The sequence below is a fragment of the Phocoena phocoena genome, chromosome 7 (assembly GCF_963924675.1).
Source record: "Phocoena phocoena chromosome 7, mPhoPho1.1, whole genome shotgun sequence".
Classification (NCBI taxonomy): domain Eukaryota; kingdom Metazoa; phylum Chordata; class Mammalia; order Artiodactyla; family Phocoenidae; genus Phocoena; species Phocoena phocoena.
In genome coordinates this window covers 105873014-105890534 of record NC_089225.1, presented here as the reverse complement: position 1 = coordinate 105890534, position 17521 = coordinate 105873014, and the positions used below count along the sequence as shown (strand labels likewise).

Genomic DNA, 17521 nt, shown 5'->3' with positions numbered 1-17521 from the left:
AGACGATTGGGAAGTTTATCTCAAAACTTGAGATGTACTCTGTTTTCTCTTGAATGATTTGTTCTAAGTTCTCCATTTTTCGAGGTTAAATTGCATAATAAAAGGGTTTTTTTTTTCCTGGCATAAGAGCAAGTGTTTGTGTAATCTTTAGGTTGATAAAGTGAAAGGTTTTAAACATAACTTTCAAAATGTTTGAACTGCGTTTTCAAAAAAATCAGGTTTATTGAGATACAACTCATATATCATAAATGCACACTTTTAAGATACACATTTCTAAGTGTTGACAAATGTATACAGTCTATAACCACAACCACATCAAGATAAAGAAAAAATCCCATCACCACAGAAAGTTGTCTTAGACCGTTTTGCAGTCAGTCCCCAGCCTTCATCCCCAGTCCCTGGCAACCACTGATCTGTATTCTGTCCCTCCAGTTTTGTCTTTGTACAGTATCATAATAAATGGAGTCGTATAGTACGTAGCCATTTGTGTTACTCTGCTTTCACTTAGTGTAATGCTAATTCATGTTGTTGCGTGTATCAGTTTGTTTCCGTTTATTGCTGAATAATAGTAATAGTCCATTACGTGGACATACCATCATATGTTTACCTAACCATCAGTTGATGCACATTTGAGGTGTTTCCACTTTCTTAGCTCTTATGAGTAATGCTGCTGTGAACATTTCTGTACAAGTCGTCGTGTAGACATAGGTTTTCATTTCTCTTGGGTAAAATATAAAATACTTCAGGGTTGAATGGCTAAATCTTTTGGTAAGGTATGTTTTGACTTTATATGAAACACCAAACCGTTTTCCAGAGTAACTGCCCCATTTTTCCTTCCCACCAGTAATGTAGTATGTGAATTTCAGTTGCTTCACATGCTTACCAAAACTTGGTTATTGCCAGTCTTTTAAATTTTAGTTATTCTAGTGGATTTACTGTAGTTTTAATTTGTATTTCACTGATGATTAATGATACTATCTTTTCTATCTTTTCATTTCTTATCTTCTTTGGAGGAAGTGTCCAGGAATTCTGCCCACTTTTTCATTGGGTTTTGTTTTATCAGAGCTTTTAGGAATTCTTTATACATTCTGCATACAAGTCCTTTATGAGATAAGTGTTTTGCAAATATTTTCTTTCAGCCTGTTGTTTATCTTTTCATTTCCTGATGAAATATCTTTGAAAGAGCAGAAGTTGTTAATTTTGATGAAATCCAGTTTATCAATTTTTTTCCTTTCTGGTTTATGCTTTTTGTATCCCAAGAAAATTTCCATTAAACCGTGGTCTCAAACATTTTTTCTTATTTGTTTTTTTAGAAGTTGTATAGTTTTAACTCTTATATTTAGGCCTACGATCTGTTTTGAGTTTTTTTTTTTTTTTTTTTTAGCTGCATTGGGTCTTTGTTGCAGCGCGCGGGCTCTCTCCAGTTGCCGTGAGCGGGGGCTACTCTTCACTGCGGTGCGCGGGCTTCTCATTGCGGTAGCGTCTCTTGTTGCCGAGCACAGGCTCTAAGGCGTGCAGGCTTCAGTAGGTGTGGCACACAGGCTCAGTAGTTGTGGTGCACTGGGTTAGTTGCTCCACACGGCATGTGGGGTCTTCCCGGACCAGGTTTCAAACCTGTGTCCCCTGCATTGGCAGGCAGATTCTTAACCACTGCGCCACCAGGGAAGTCTCTCACAGGATGTTGATTAGGTTTGTGTTGAATCATGATCAGTTTGGGAGAGAGTTGATGTTTTATGGTATTGAATCTTGCAGTGCGTGAATACAGCATAGCCTTTCTCTGATTTAGGTCTTTAACTTCTCTCAGTATGCTTCATAACTGCAGTCTAGAGGTCTCTCGTGTACATGTTTTATTAAGTTCCTCCCAAATAGCTCATGTTTTTTGATGGTTTTGAAAATAATATTGTTCTTTCTTTTCAATTTCCAGTTGCTGTTAGTTTGTAGAAGTAAAGTTTTCTTTGTTGACCTTGTTTTCTGTGACCTTGATAACTTAATTATTGGTTCTAAAAATTTTAAATAGATCATTTAGGATTGTTGTAGATACGGGGCTTGGGCAACTTTTCTGTGAAGAGCAAGATAATAAATGTTTCAGGCTTTGTGGACCATGTGGTCTTCATCACAGCTCCTCACTTCTGGCTTTGTAGCGTGAAAGTGGCCGTACACAATACAAACATGAATGAGCAGGGCTGTTTTCCAATAAAACTTTATTGATAGTCACTGAAATTTGAAGTCATATAATTTTCACACATTGTGAGATATTATTCAAGGATTTTTTCAACCGTCTAATATTGTAAAGCCCATTCTTAGCCTACAGACTGTACAAAACAGGCAGTAGGGCCTGAGCTGTAATTTGCTGTTCCATGTTGTAGACAGTCATGTCACCCATGAAAAAAGACAGCTTTACTTTCTTTCTAATCTTTCGTTTCTTTTGAGACGTTTTTAAATAGCCAGGCCAGTATGCCAAAAGACTCAAAATAATGATTTTCTATAATTGACTCTGAAGTATTGAGTCTCCTGGGGATACTTTCCTTCCTCTTTCCCTTAATTTTTTAAAAATATTTATATTTTATTTATTTATTATTTATTTATTTTGGCTGCGCCGAGTCTTAGTTGCAGCATGTGGGATCTTTTTTTAGTTGCGGCATGAGGAATTCTTAGTTGCAGCATGCGAGCTCCTTTAGTTGTGGCATGCAGACTCTTAGCTGCAGCATGCATACAGGATCTAGTTCCCTGAGCAGGCATCGAACGTGGGCCCCCTGCGTTGGGAGCACAGAGTCTTAACGCATTGGACCAGCAGTGAAGTATCTTAATTTTTTTTTTTTTTAAGACAAAACTTAAGTTTTTGGACATCTGAAACTTATGGACATGACATTTCCAAATACTCCATTTACTTATTATTTATTTATAAAAGCCAACAACTTTGCCTCCCAGTTTTCTTATCTGTGAAGTGTGGGTTGTAGTACAGCCTCAGAGTTGTGACAGTTCATGTGGTGAAGAGTTAGAACCGTGCCGGGCTCTTGGTGAGCACTGTGCGTATGGAGCAGTTTAATCTACAAAGCTGTCTGTAGTTAACCAAGTGATTTTAATCCTGACTTTGATTTTTCACTCGTTTTCTTAAGCATTTTCTCCTCCTCATTAAGACTTTTGAATAGTTGACAGTATTTAATCATCAAATTTAAAATTGTAAGTAGTTACATACTAAGTATACAGAGTGCCAGGATCCAGGTTATGGCAGAGTTCCTGCATTCCCAGGATCACAGCATAGTTGGGGGGGACGCAGGACAGAGTGCGAATGGGTGTGGAAAGTGAGTGGTATAGGTACCAAGTGAATGAGCCTTTCAGATGAGGAGCCTGTTTCAGGAAAGAGAGGGGAGAGTTAAGGAATCAAAGGGTGTAGCTTGAACAGAGGATCAGGCTTGGTGGTGAATAGCAGAAGGGAGTAGCTCTGGAGGGGACGGGAGGCAGATGGAATGGAAGCTGGGATAAGAAATTTGGGTCTTTTGAATCTACCCCGGTCATGCCTGTTGCTCAGAGGATACAGCTCTTATATGTTTACATGTCCAGATTTCTTACTCATGAAACTGTAAGACCTTTGCTGTAGCCAGCTTGTTCTGCTTGGTTATCTAAACACGCTTTTTCTACTTCGTTTTACTCCAACATATTTTTCTCTCGTCAGGAATGAACGTCTTTACTCTCTCATCCTTCATGCCCCTGTTCAGATTGCGTCTTACATGAAACCTAAACTTAAGTTCAGAATAGCATCACGCTGATTGTTCCACGGGTCAGGATTGAAATGCTGATACAGAAATCACAATTTTATGATTTTCACTGATGGGTCTTTCCTGATGACTCTGGAAAAAATTCTGTGAGCCGACTTCATTGAAGAAGAAGGGTTGGAGTGCTGGTTTTATATATGCTTAGGAAGCCTCGGGTTGTCAACCAGATTCAGCCGTACAAGTCAGCTGGTGTCTGTTAGGAAGCCTTTCTAACTGGCTCTAGAAGAATCCTGACCAAAATGTCAGAACAGAATGGGCTCCATTCTTGAATAGAGATGACTGGTAAGCCAGGGAGGAACTAAGCCAGTCTCTGGGCTCAGCAAACCACTTAAGCCCATTACCTGTCACGTGGTATATGCCGCCAGGACTATGACAGGTTAGGAGCGTGGGCTGGGGAGCCTGGTGCTGCCGCTTACTAGCTGTATGAAGTCGGGCTAGTTATGTAAACTCCCAGTAATAACCCAACAAAGGGCACAGTGACTGTGCCTGCCTACCTCATTATGTTGTTTAAGTGATTAAATGCTAAAATGTGTAAAACACAACATTATCTGTTACGTGGTATATGCTAGTATATAAGCATTAGCTTTTGAAAGAGAAAGACTTTGAAAGTTTCAAATAACACAAGTTGTCAAACTTTTTTGTTTTTCTGTGTTTGTTTCTAGAGCTTTATGCTTTTCCTTCCTTTTGGAAGACATTTTCCTCTACCCTTCTGGGTTCTTCTGGCTGGTCACAGGAAGTCTGAGTAACTCACCAAAATGGCCAAAACCCTCCTCTTAAATACTGTCTTCAGCCAAAGACAAAAGAGGATGTTGGGGGTAGTGGTTTGGGACTTCAAAGGCGGGAGGAAGGCAGTCCACATGGAGCAAATGTTTGGTAAACAAATATTTGCCAGGCCAGGCAGAGACAATGGGACCCAGAGTGGACTCCGATCCCTAGGCCCTGTTTTCCTCCCACCATCCCTAGCCCATATTCTTTGCAGATACCTCTGGTGATAGCTCTGTTGTGGGAACCGGCCCTTTATCAAAATTCTTTTAGGCAGTTAGAGAGTAAGTCAGTTTCTTCCTGAGTCTTTTGGGCCTTGATTGTTTTCAGCTGTAAATAATCCGCATGCCAAAGAGACATTTTGGGCTGGCAAATTTTGAATCTCTTCATTCCTTTCAAAACAAATGAAGCAAAACCACAGTACCTATCTTTTTTTTTAAGGGAGTGGCTGGGTAGGATAAAGATCCCTGGAAAGGTCAGGTCTATCTACGGGGTTGCTGGCCAGCCCAGTGCAGGGGTGACTCGCCAGAGCAGGTGTGACCTGGTCCTTCCACCCTCACAGAGGCTTCCTGGGATGAAAGTGTATACAGTTTTGCCCATGTCACTTAATATTTTAAGTTAAGTCTGTTTTACTGTTAGCAGTAACAGTATTTGGATGAAGGAAATAGGCTGATCTAATCTATGATTTCTGTTTAACCTGGGATAATTATGCTAAAAGGAGCTAAGGATCAACTGGCTTTAAAGCACCATCTGGTGGATACCAGGTGTTACTGCAGCTTTTTTCTTTTCTTCTTTCCCTACCTTCCTCCTAGGCTCACGAGTGAGTGGAGAACAAAATACACAAAGTCCTTACTGTCATGGAGCTTTTAGTTTTAGCACACACACACACACACACACACACTCATTCGTACATGTATGTAGGATGTGTGCTGAAGAACTAAAGCAAAATAAGAAGATAGAGCATGATGGGGAGAGGATAGGGTGGAATGAGGTGACATTTGAGCAGTAGTCATTACTATCTAGGGCAAAGGCTATCTCTTAGCAAAAGAAAAGTGAAGCAAAAGCCCTGAGGCAGAATTCCCTGCCTGTTGGAGGATGACAGTGGCTAGAAATAGGAGTCAAGGGATCACATAGGACACCCAGGCCAAGCTAAGAATTTGAGCTTTTGCTTGAACGAGATGGGGAGCCTTTGGAGGCTGTGGAGGAATGATGTGAACTTAGGTTATATGAGGATCCACTCTCACGCTGTGAGAGTAGGACATGAGGTGTGGAGAGCGCCATTGCAGAGACCACTTAGGAGCCTCTAGCACTGGGCCAGATAAGAGATGCTATGGTGACCAGTTTGGAACATATTCTGAAGGTGGGGCTTACAGTGTTTAATGATGGGTTGTTAAGGCGCCAGAAAGGGAAGCATCACGGGTGGCTCCAAGGCTTTGGTTGCAGCAGGAGGTGAATACTGATGCCAGTTACAGCTGTGGAGTACTGACAGAGACGTGGAGCTGGGTCTAGAAGGCTTTGCCAGACCCAAGCAGGTCACTGTTTGGAAAGTTACAGTTAACCGTTTTGTGGACTACGTCGAATCCTTTAAGCTAGTGGGGAAAGAAACTGTGTTAATGCTGAAATAATACTCATTATTTACAAGTAATCAGTAAGTGAAATATAACCTTCCTGACAGGACTGTGGTTAGATTAGGCTTATAAACTATGGAATTAACTTATCTTTACTTGCATATCTAATTTATGGTGTGAGCTGATAGGACCTTGGTAGAACATGAAGGAATAACTGTGGGTGCTGGTGTGGGTCCAGACGTTCCTTCTTTTGTGTTTTATTCAACAAACCTCTATTAAATGGCTGGTGTTTGCCCAGGCATTACAATGGATACAAGGTGAATTAAAGTTACCCCTCAGTGAGGTATGCAAGCATGTAATGAAATCATGGTAGTCTAATGTGGTGAGTACTTAAGTAGCCAAAATGTAAGTTCTGAAAAAGAAGCAAAGTAACTGCTTGGGCAGATAAAGAGGCTTCTCCTGAGGAGTAGACATTTGAGTTGGTTCCAGGGGAACAGTTCACCAGAGAGAGAATGGGAAAGAAATCCATTCCAGACAGTGCCATCTGTTCCCTGAGGGCACGGTATATAGCTGCAAGGGTACTCGTATTAGTATATGAGTTTGAACCATACAATTAAAATGTTGGGGCCACAGGAAGCAGGAAATAGTAAAGGGTTGCTGGTTCTCGTTCCAGGTGACCTGGGCTGAGGGAAGACAGGACAGTTTGGGAAATAATCTCTAATACGTTCTGGTGAACAGTTGCGATTAGTACCCATTGCCAGAAGGTTGGCAGGTTAAAAAAAGGGCAGCACAGATTCTAAACTTTGACTTGTCCTACTTTTGTTCCTCTGTAGGTTGGCACAGGTCTGGGGCCTACACTGGAGTTTTATGCACTTGTATCTCAGGAACTACAGAGAGCTGACTTGGGTCTCTGGAGAGGGGAAGAAGTAACTCTTAGCAATCCAAAAGGTAATACTAATCTGTGACTAAGTCAGTTTGTTATCCAGTTCAGGTAAAGGGCCCTTACAATTCATTATATATATTTAGCGTATAGTAGAGGGCCTGGCTCTTTGACCTAGTTTCTTTTCACCTTTGTTTTCTCATTTATCAAATAAGGGAGGCCCTTCCAGCTCTAGAGGACTTCATTCTGTGATCTGCTATCTGATTTTGAGAATACTGAATTTCTTAAATGTTCTTAATTACCGGGTCTGTCTTGTTTTGGGAAATAGCATCTAAAGTTTGGTGATTTACTCATTTTATAGGAAGCCAAGAAGGGACCAAGTATATTCAAAACCTCCAAGGCCTGTTTGCGCTTCCCTTTGGTAGGACAGCTAAGCCAGCTCATATCGCAAAAGTTAAGATGAAGTTTCGCTTCTTAGGAAAATTAATGGCCAAGGCTATCATGGATTTCAGATTGGTAAGTATAGAATTACCTTTCTTTCTACAATTTTTTTGTACCTGTGTGCTATGACGGTACCTTAATCCCCTGCATTTAATGCTATATTTTAAAACACTGCTTCACAAACCTTAATGCGCATATGAATTGCTTGGAGAATTTATTTAAAAAGCCAGTTTTGATTCAGCAGTTCATGGGTCAGGCCCAGGTTTCCACATTTTCTTACCAGCATTCAGGTGATACCCAAGTGCCAGTCTGTGGACCGTTCCTTTAGTAGCAAGGGTTCAGAGAATCAGGCAACATTAAGCGTGGTTTTAATTATATATATTTTTAAGTGTTTGAGTTAGATTTTTAATTCAGTAGGAAAAGTGTGAACATGTGGCTAAACTGCAGTAAATTTCCATTAACGTGCAGGAGTGAGAATAACCCCAAAAACTAGTATTCACAGAGGTTTGAATGTTTCTGGACTTTTCTTCATTTTTTTCTTCTCATGTTTTCTGAGATACTTTGTCAGTATGTGTAAGACGTTTTCATCTGATGTCGGGCTTACAATTTCATTGTTGTTGAAAGAACGTGCTGTTAATCATTTATTTTTGAAGTTCCATTTTTTCATTTTAGTTATAACTAATTGGTCTTCTACATTCTTCCTTCCAAATATGCAATAATACAGACTGAAGTGGAATTAAGTTCACTTGGTCCAAAGTTGAGTAAGACTCCTCTAAACATCTCTTGGTGTTGAGGTCCATATGGAGAATGTATGTCCATCATTGAAAACTTCTATTTTAGGGCCAGTGTTTCAATAGGAATCGTCAGTATTCGAATTTTTTTTTTTTTAACAATATCAGCCCCCAAATTGAGCTTAAATGGGGACAGTTTCATGTACTGAGAGAAACAGTTCTTTAAATATGTTTTTTTCCCCTGGGGATTACTTGACCTTTTAAAATGACCTCTTGAAGTATCACTTAAAGAATTGAGGCAGTGCTAGAAGCTTGGTGTGACTGTTGTGATATTTGCACCTTCTCTTTCAGGTGGACCTTCCCCTGGGCTTACCTTTTTATAAATGGATGCTACGGCAAGAAACTTCGCTGACGTCACACGATTTGTTTGACATTGACCCAGTTGTAGCCAGATCAGTGTATCACCTAGAAGACATTGTCAGACAGAAGAAAAGACTTGAACAAGATAAATCCCAGGTAGGCTTAGAAAATGAGACAGTCAAGTGGATCAGTTTCTTTTTGTAGAAAGATGAGTTCTTTGTTAATGATTTGTATTTGGTCCAGTTATTATTTTATATTGGAAGAGTTTAAATTTTTATTATAATAACTGAAGCATATGATTTTACAGTTGGTAAGATGACCTGTAATAACAGCAGGTGTTGAACAGACAGCTTGACCAGCAAATAAAATACACCCCTAACTAAAACCATAGGGCTCTTGTTTATTATATTTTAGATGGACATTATGTAACTGGGCAGATACTCTATCATACTGAGTTCTTTTAGTAAGCGTTTGAATCAATAAGGCTATTTGCAGGACAGATTGATTTTCCAGAAAGATGGCTTAATTTAGGAACAGTTCATCTGTTTCTAGAGAGATCTCAGGAAGATATTTTTGAAGGTCATGGTAGGTATCACTGTTTCTTGGTAACATCTGTTAAGGTTTCTCTTGTTAGATCTCATGGGTAATCTTGATCTTTAAATCATTAATGTATGTTCTCTATACATTAACAAAATTAAATCATTTGAGAATAATTGGAAGAAGACAAAGTTGTATTTTTAAAAAGTGGCATAGAGTCAGACGTCTTGTATGGGGGCAGGTAACATGGACCAGTGTTAAATCAACTCCCATTTTATAAATTACATAAAATAAGAATAGAGATTTAAGATTCTGTAGCTAGAAAAAGTGTCACATCTCTTAAGATAGAGGAGCTTATAGTAGATGGGTTTTTTAGAATACTTTTTGTCAGGGAAGGAGGTGATTTGTAAGAAAATTAATTTTATCTCCCATATTAATCGGTAATTATTAATGGTAATTTTGGGGTAAATGTTTATTAAGAGAAATTGGTGTTTAAAGAAGCCAGGTCCCTCTTTTCCATATAAAACCTGTTGTCTTGGGATTTTTAGTAAGGTTTATGCTCACCAACTTTTAAGGTTTAAATTTTAAACTACTGTCATCTTATTTAAGATCATCTCTTAGGAAAATAACGCGAACACCACCACAGACAGCCCCGCCCGCTCCAGATACAGGACAGCTCGTGGTGCTCTTCCACGAGCCTTACGTGTACTCATTCATTTAATCTGCTGTGAGATTTAGATATTCCCGTTACCCCTACTTTACACATGAGAAACCCAAGGCAGATGGTTGAGTAACCTGACCACGGTCACATACCTAGAACACCGGAGAGCTAGAACTGAAACCCAGGCTGTGTGCTCTGGAGCCCACACTCTGACAGCTTTTGCAAGCTCTCTTACTTACCCTTGTCTCCAGTGCAGTATGCTGCCACAGTTCTCTTTCTCAAATCTTTGGAGATTTGTTCTTCTAATCTTTATTATTCCTGATGTTACCGATTTAAAAATATAAAATCCATAGCACAGAAACCACACTCCAGAAACTGGCAACTGGAACATGAGGACTGGTGGTATTCTCACACACCTCACCTCATTATTTATAAAGCATTCAGATGGAGCAAGTTGTCCTGGCTGAGTTTCCACTGGGCAGTTTAAATTCTTGAAAGGCACATGGAAAATGGGCTAAAACTTGGCTTTCAATTTAACGTGTAAGGTCTAGAGAAACGGACAGCTAATTCCTTTTAAACATCTCAAGGACATATTGTATATTCTAGATTCCTATCAATGATAGCATTTTGGAGAGCTTTCTAGTCAGAGAACGTTAAAATGGAGAGTTTAAGTCCTTTTGCTGAAGAATATTTCAAATGTAAAATGAAAAGTCTTTCTTTGTGTGTCATCCAATGATTTTCCTGAAACTGAGAGAGACCTAAACATGTATTTTTGCAGAGGAGTAAAAATTCTCAACAATGTATTTTACCTTAACCCTAACCCTCCTCTGTGTTTTGAATTATCTGTAATCCTACGCAGCTTTCACTTTCCTCTTTAAAAAATGACTGTTAACCAGAACTTTGCAGCCTTTTTTTTGTTTAAATGATTTTCTGCACTTTGACTGTTTAGCCATTAGGAATTTCATACTCGGAGGCATCTTTAATTCGGAAAGTCATTTACCTTCTTTCTCCTATACTGGATACCTTCATTTTCAGATAGAATTTGCAGTTTTGTGTGTTGGTCTTTGATTCAGAAATTATATTTTATATAAGCCTTTCATGATCTTAAACATTTTAAAAAGTGAATAATACAAACTTTTTAACATTTGTCTTCAGAGTAGGAGTTGACTTTTCTTAGGGGTTTGCTTAGAGCCTTTTTTCATCACACTGTTGCTGTATGAATACAAATTTGTTAATGCTGGCCTACAGTAATCGAATGAAGAATCTCTGGGTATTCTTTAGACTTGAGCTTGCAGAGAAAAAATTTATTTATACTAGATAGTGCATTATTTGTATTTACAATTTCCTAACGGCACTGTGTTACTCAGTCTTTGCTATATACATGTATTGGATTCATTAAGATTAGCCTAGAATTTATAAAACGTTTGTCTGGCTCTATAGAGCCTACCCTCTTAAACTGACCACTGTGCAAATGATTATGGCCTTTCTGTGAAATCTGACTGAATGTGGTCAGACTGGGTAGCGGACACCTCATTGCGGAGGAGCACTCAGGCTATCTTGTTTTCTCATATAAAAATAATTGGATTTTGAAGTGTTTAAGATTATTTCCTTTGTGACCTCAGTGACTTATTTTTGTGTAGATTATGACAAAAAAGAAAGAAAGAAAGAAGAGCTAAGGGAACCCATAAAATTTATTAGCATATCTTTTATTTCATAAACACAAACATAACTGACTGAATTACTGGGCTTGACCCCCCGCCCCCTTTTTTTTAGACCAAAGAGAGTCTACAGTATGCATTAGAAACCCTGACTATGAATGGCTGCTCAGTTGAAGATCTAGGATTGGATTTCACTCTGCCAGGGTTTCCCAACATCGAACTGAAGAAAGGAGGAAAGGATATACCGGTCACCATCCACAATTTGGAGGAGTATCTAAGAGTATGTACTCGCAGCGCCCCCTGGGGCGAAGGCCAGCTGTGGCCATGCGGGGCTGGGCCCGGGGGGCCTGCTTTGAGGTGAGGGAGGGAAGGGAGGGTCGAGAGAAGCACAGGTGCGTGTCCGGTAGCTGCTGCACACCCTGGTGTGAGACCTTTGACGCCCGGGATCACTGCACGAAGTCCACTTCTCCTGACCTTCGCTTCTGTTTGCTCTTGAGAGAACATGTCAGATATCTTGCAGTACCTTCTATAACCTTGAACTCTCTCTCTTCAAGCTTGAATACTATCTAATAACATCTCATTTTCTTAGTTTGAAGAAATCAGTGAAAAGCAGCCATCCCTTGTGTTGTCACTAAACTGCATTTCTACCTTTCTATCAAGCCACCTAACTTGACCTAATAACCTTTAACGCTGTCCACGCGTGCGTGCGCGCACACATTTATGGGTTTGGTGAGGCCTTTCATGATCCTTGACCATATTTGTTAAGCTAAGGAAAACAATTTTGTACTGAATACAAATTATGTTTTAGATTACAACCTATGTAAGTCTTTATTATCACTACTTTTGGAAAAGTTTCTTTTGGTTTATTCCTGACATTGAATGAAAAGAGCATTGGGTTCCAGACAAAATACCACCTATACCTCCTAGACCTGACTTTTCCACTAACTTACTGTGGGATTTTAGATAGAACCTCTGAAAAATTTCAACTCCAGTTTCTTCATCAGTTTGAGAGAAGAAGATAGCAGAGAGGACCTCTATTATTTAGTATGCCTAACAGTTCTGTGATTCCTAAGTAGTTCCTTTAACAGTCAGTAGGGCTGTGTTCTCATACTACCTACTTTGAGAAAATTAATCTTTCAGCTTACTAGTAAATGATGAGTTAACTCCAAACTAGGTTCTCTGAAAATATTTGTAATAATGCTTGTGTTTTTCTGTCAACAGTACGCTATTGTTTTCATTTTTATCTGAGTAGGTCCCCTATTTCTGAATCCAAAGGGTTAGCCAAAGTCATTGATGACTAGGAGATGTTGGACCAATAACAGATGCTTTCTGTGACCCTTCAGTTTCATGTGACTGCATTCCAGAGTTTACCTTTTTCTAAGTGGAGGCACATACTGCAGAAGGATTGGGCTCTAAGAACTTAACAGGGTTTAGAACTAAAAATTGCACATTAAAAATTTAAAACACTTAACAGTTGGTAATTTTGACTCTTGAAACATTATCTTTAATTCTCAATAACATTTTATCCTCTTCGGAAGTTTCATCTGCTTCTCATCTGGTAAGGTAAAGTATAACTCATAGGGATTTTATGTACTGATAAATGAATTTTAAAACACACTAAATATATTAACTTATAACACACATGGCATTTTTTACATTTTCTTATTGGCCAGACCCTGAATTAGAAGTTGACCTGACTTGTCTTTTACTTACGTAATTTACTGGGAGATATTTTAAAGACTTCATTTTTTTTTTTTTTAAGTGATCAGGAAGGATGTTTCACTGTAGTTTGCCAAATATTAAATAGGAAAGAAATTTGAAATCTTGTCGCAGATTTTGAAAGAGTTTTCTTTTTGCAGCTGGTTATATTCTGGGCACTAAATGAAGGCGTTTCCAGGCAGTTTGATTCATTCAGAGATGGATTTGAATCAGTCTTCCCACTCAGTCACCTTCAGTACTTCTATCCGGAAGAAGTGAGTAGCTTGTGTGTAAAAGAAATGGTCGTCTCTAGTTCTGTACCTATAATTATCTTAGTGGGGTCTCTCTTTGCTATTTAGTCAGAGACCCCATTGTTGCAAACAGAAAGGTAGATGGTTGTGTGCGGTGGCGGGGTGGATGTTTGGGAAAGATAAGATCATTTCCTGAGTGAGGAAGAATATTAAATATAATAAGTATAATGTATAACATATATAAATAAGTATTAAATATAGTATAAAAGAGCATGGGATCCATGTGTGATTGAGTAAGCATAGCAGTCTGTTTTTCTTTTTGTTTGTTTTTTTTTTGGCTCTGTTGGATCTTCGTTGCTGCGCACGGGTTTTCTCTAGTTGCGGCGAGCGGGGGCTACTCTTCATTGAGGTGTGCGGGCTTCTCATTGCAGTGGCTTCTCTTGTTGTGGAGCGCAGGCTTCAGTAGTTGTGGCGCATGGACTTAGTTGCTCCGAGGCATGTGGGATCTTCCCGGACCAGGGCTCGAACCCGTGTCCCCTGCATTGGCAGGTGGATTCTTAACCACTGCGCCACCAGGGAAGTCCCAGGCATAGCATTCTTGTCAGCTGACCCTCGACGCTGCTTGGTGGAGAGTGGGACTTGGGTTTCTGTACACCTGTGGCTGGTGGGGAGAGCCATGGGTCCATAGTAACGAAAGTGACACTAGGGAGGTTACTTGTTGTTGTTTTTAAGCTAAACTTTCTGGATTCGCTGAGATGTTGATTGTTTAATGAGTGAGGTTAGTCCTTGAAGTTTTAAGGAAATGTGGCAAATTACCTAGTTGCCAAATCCAGAGAACACTTGTGAGAATGGAGTTAATGAGTTTATGTGCATCATTTTTTTCCAGCCATCTTTACTTAAAGTGCAACAAGAATCTCAGAAAAGTACTTACTGATAGTGAGGTGTCATAGAAAGGGTCTGGAAGGTGTTTGGTTTCCCCAGGTTGGAAACCTTTTTGTTTCTTTTTTTGAGTACTAGCTTTAGACCTCACCTTTATTACTGACTGAATCTGGAAATCTTTAAATGACTTAGCGTTTTCATCTCAATTATTATTTTTATGCCCACTTTGATTTGCTGCTTATTAAAACATGTGGTGTACCTGGCACTTTTAGGCACTAAGTGTCACCTGGAATTGAAAACAGCAAGTGTTCCTTTTGGAATTGGATCCTGGTCCCCACTACTTAGCGGTGTGACCTTACCCAGCTTGTCCTATCTGAGCTGACTGGCTCATTCATAAGATTGAGATAACCTCTCTCTTACTGAACAAGATACATAAAGTACCTGACAGTGAATGACACGTAGTAGATACCAAATTTCACATGCTCCAAATGGATTTTCTCAGAGTGTACGAGTCATCCTGCAAATGGGCAGTCTACCAGGTGAGAGATGGTTTAATTGGAAACTCATGTTAGATTTTCCAAGGACACACAGGCATTTTTTGCTTTCTGATATCTGTTCTGGAATGACTAGCGTGGTCCTAGACGACCACGTGGCACAGAATTGCCTTTCTTCGCAAAGTGGGAAAACCTACCCATTTGTTGTGTCTCAGTTCAGCTCTCCTCTCCCACTTCTGTCTCCAGCTCACTGTTCTGTCTCTTGGTTTCCGTTATGGTGTGCCCTCGTGTTTCTAAAAGCCAGGATTTATGAAATCTCCCTGGTTAGAAGTACATATTGAGTTAAAGCCTCTTAAGAAACGAGAAGAATTAGGAGAACTTCAATTAAGGGTTGGTCTCAGGTATGTTCTGTCTTAGATTAAAGGCTCCCTAGAACCTAGTTCATGCAAATGGGCAGCGCACCTGTTCATGTCAGCTGAAGAAGAGCTTGAATCTGTAAATATACTAGAAAAGCACATTGTAAAGAGTACCAAGCTGAAGTTTTGGGGCTTCTGTAGACCTTTATATTGGCACGCCACAGAACAGAACATGTGTGCATTTTCAGTCAGTTACACAGCTGTGTCCTTAGTAATCTGTTGCCCGTGTTTAAACACACAGCTGGATCAGCTCCTGTGTGGCAGTAAAGCAGACACTTGGGATGCAAAGACACTGATGGAATGCTGCAGGCCAGATCACGGTTATACTCATGACAGGTAAGTCCTGGGTTCTGCCAGTTTTCAGATACACACACATATATATACATTTTAAAATTTGTTTACTTATTAAAGGAGGCTTTCTAATATTTTGGCTTCATTTCTCTCAAGACTGCAACTTTAGGACCGAAAGGTTTTTTGTTTTTTTTTTGCCCCAAGTATTTCTGTGAAAATGGGCGGGAGGAGGAAAGGTGGGGAATCCCACTGTGACCCCATTACCCATTTTTACGTATAGTAAAGTGGAAATATCTGTGCAATCCCAGACAGGTCTTATTTATTACAACAGTAATCATTCCACTTGAATTCCAACTGTAACAACAGAAACATATTTGAGTGCATTACAATGTGAATTCATATGTAGTCATATTTACATTTGATAGTCTCTAGCTAATTGTGAGAGTCAAAACTGTATTTTAATACGATGAAGTAACTATGGTATATTTATTTCTGTTATAGTCGGGCTGTGAAGTTCTTGTTTGAGATTCTCAGTAGTTTTGATAATGAGCAGCAGAGGTTATTTCTCCAGTTTGTGACAGGTAGCCCAAGATTGCCTGTTGGAGGTGGGTACAGCGGTTGATTTATTGTAGCTATGAGTGAGTGTATGTGTGTGTGTGAGGGGGGGTGGGTGGAGAACGCACGCAAAACCTCAGTGCCGACAGCAGGATATTCTTCATTTGACCTGAGTGCCTCTTAGTTATTTCAGTATCAGAATGTTCCTAAGTTTTCAGTTTCTTCTGCAGTGTGTTAAGGGATGTCACTGGCAGGACAATTCGTAGGGGTTGACTTAAACACGCTGAAGTAGGACTGCTAATGTACATGTAATGCTGCTTCTCTACAGAAAATTCTCAGACACACGTACATTATAAACCCTTAGATGGCTTAGATGAAAAGGCATTATGAAGTCTGTTTTTTTCAGAAATGAATCCTAATATGAGTTGAATTGGCGCTCTTTTAAAAGCATAAGGGAAGCATAAAGAACGGTTTGCCTCCATGTTATACGGTGACTTTTGATTGTAAATAAAGCACGTACCAGGTTCCGTACCCTCGACGTATCTTGAATGGGTAGAGTTCATTGCCCAGCAGGAAAGAGTACCTCTGTGTTTGGTAACGCTGTGTATTAGAGCAGTGTAGTGTGTTTCTGATGGGGGCAGATAAGAAAGGGTACGTATACTTGTGCTTCCAGACCCATTCTCCTTATGGATGAGAGGCGGGTTTCCCTGAGCTAGCTGGCGGGCATCCCGTAAACGTGCCAAGTTCCTCTGTCCTCCTTTCTTCCCTCTTCATCAGGCTTCCGGAGCTTGAATCCACCTTTGACAATTGTCCGGAAGACCTTCGAATCAACAGAGAACCCAGATGACTTCCTGCCCTCCGTAATGACCTGTGTGAACTACCTTAAGTTGCCGGACTATTCGAGCATCGAGATAATGCGAGAAAAGCTGTTGATGGCAGCGAGGGAAGGGCAGCAGTCGTTCCATCTTTCCTGATCACAATGAGAAACGCAGTGTCTGCCTGTTACAGCAAAAGAGAAAAATCATGATTTCTTTTCTAAATGTATCACCTGAGTCAAGGAAACATGTTACGCCTTCTTGTTGTAGGAAAACGGCTTGCAGATTATAAAAGAGACACTTGGTTCCTATTCATTAATGGCCCCATGGACTTAAAGTGATCAGGCCCTAAAACGTTGTTGTGATGAGGTTTCTTTAGCAAGTTCTTGTTTAAATTATCATTTATTTGACGAGTGAAGTTTTTAACTTGCTTTGCTGTGTGAAATTTAAAAAAGGGATGTTTTTCCAGGCTGAAACAATAAATGTCGCTCTGCAGTTTAACTCTGGGCTGTGTGTATCCATCTAGCTAAGTCTGCAGTTTTGTTTCCTCCACAGACAACTCTTGTACATAAGTACAGAAATCAAAGCTCCCATGTATTTGACAAATACAGTTTAGGAGGTGAGCTCTGTGTGCTTTTCACTTCCCCTGAGTTTCCCCGCCCTGATCCGTGTACTGTCTGTGCCGCTCACACAGGTTTTTTGTATACAGAACCCACAGTTGGTACATCTTCGTCAGCCGTGGGCTTTCGTT

The 17521-nt window shown here is 39.9% G+C and overlaps 1 protein-coding gene across 12 annotated transcripts in view; it reads left to right on the top strand.

Moving 5' to 3' along the window:
- The window catches only part of TRIP12 (thyroid hormone receptor interactor 12), a 105408-nt gene extending 88137 nt beyond the window's left edge, over nucleotides 1–17271 (top strand). For all 12 annotated transcript variants that reach the window (XM_065880450.1, XM_065880449.1, XM_065880448.1 and 9 more), the window contains 8 exons: nucleotides 6937–7051; nucleotides 7345–7499; nucleotides 8507–8671; nucleotides 11487–11651; nucleotides 13231–13344; nucleotides 15351–15445; nucleotides 15902–16005; nucleotides 16733–17271. In XM_065880450.1, the coding sequence (XP_065736522.1) occupies nucleotides 6937–7051; nucleotides 7345–7499; nucleotides 8507–8671; nucleotides 11487–11651; nucleotides 13231–13344; nucleotides 15351–15445; nucleotides 15902–16005; nucleotides 16733–16929 (1110 nt within the window). In that variant the 3' untranslated portion in view covers nucleotides 16930–17271. The remainder of the gene's footprint in view (nucleotides 1–6936; nucleotides 7052–7344; nucleotides 7500–8506; nucleotides 8672–11486; nucleotides 11652–13230; nucleotides 13345–15350; nucleotides 15446–15901; nucleotides 16006–16732) is intronic.
- Nucleotides 17272–17521: the final 250 nt, after the last annotated feature.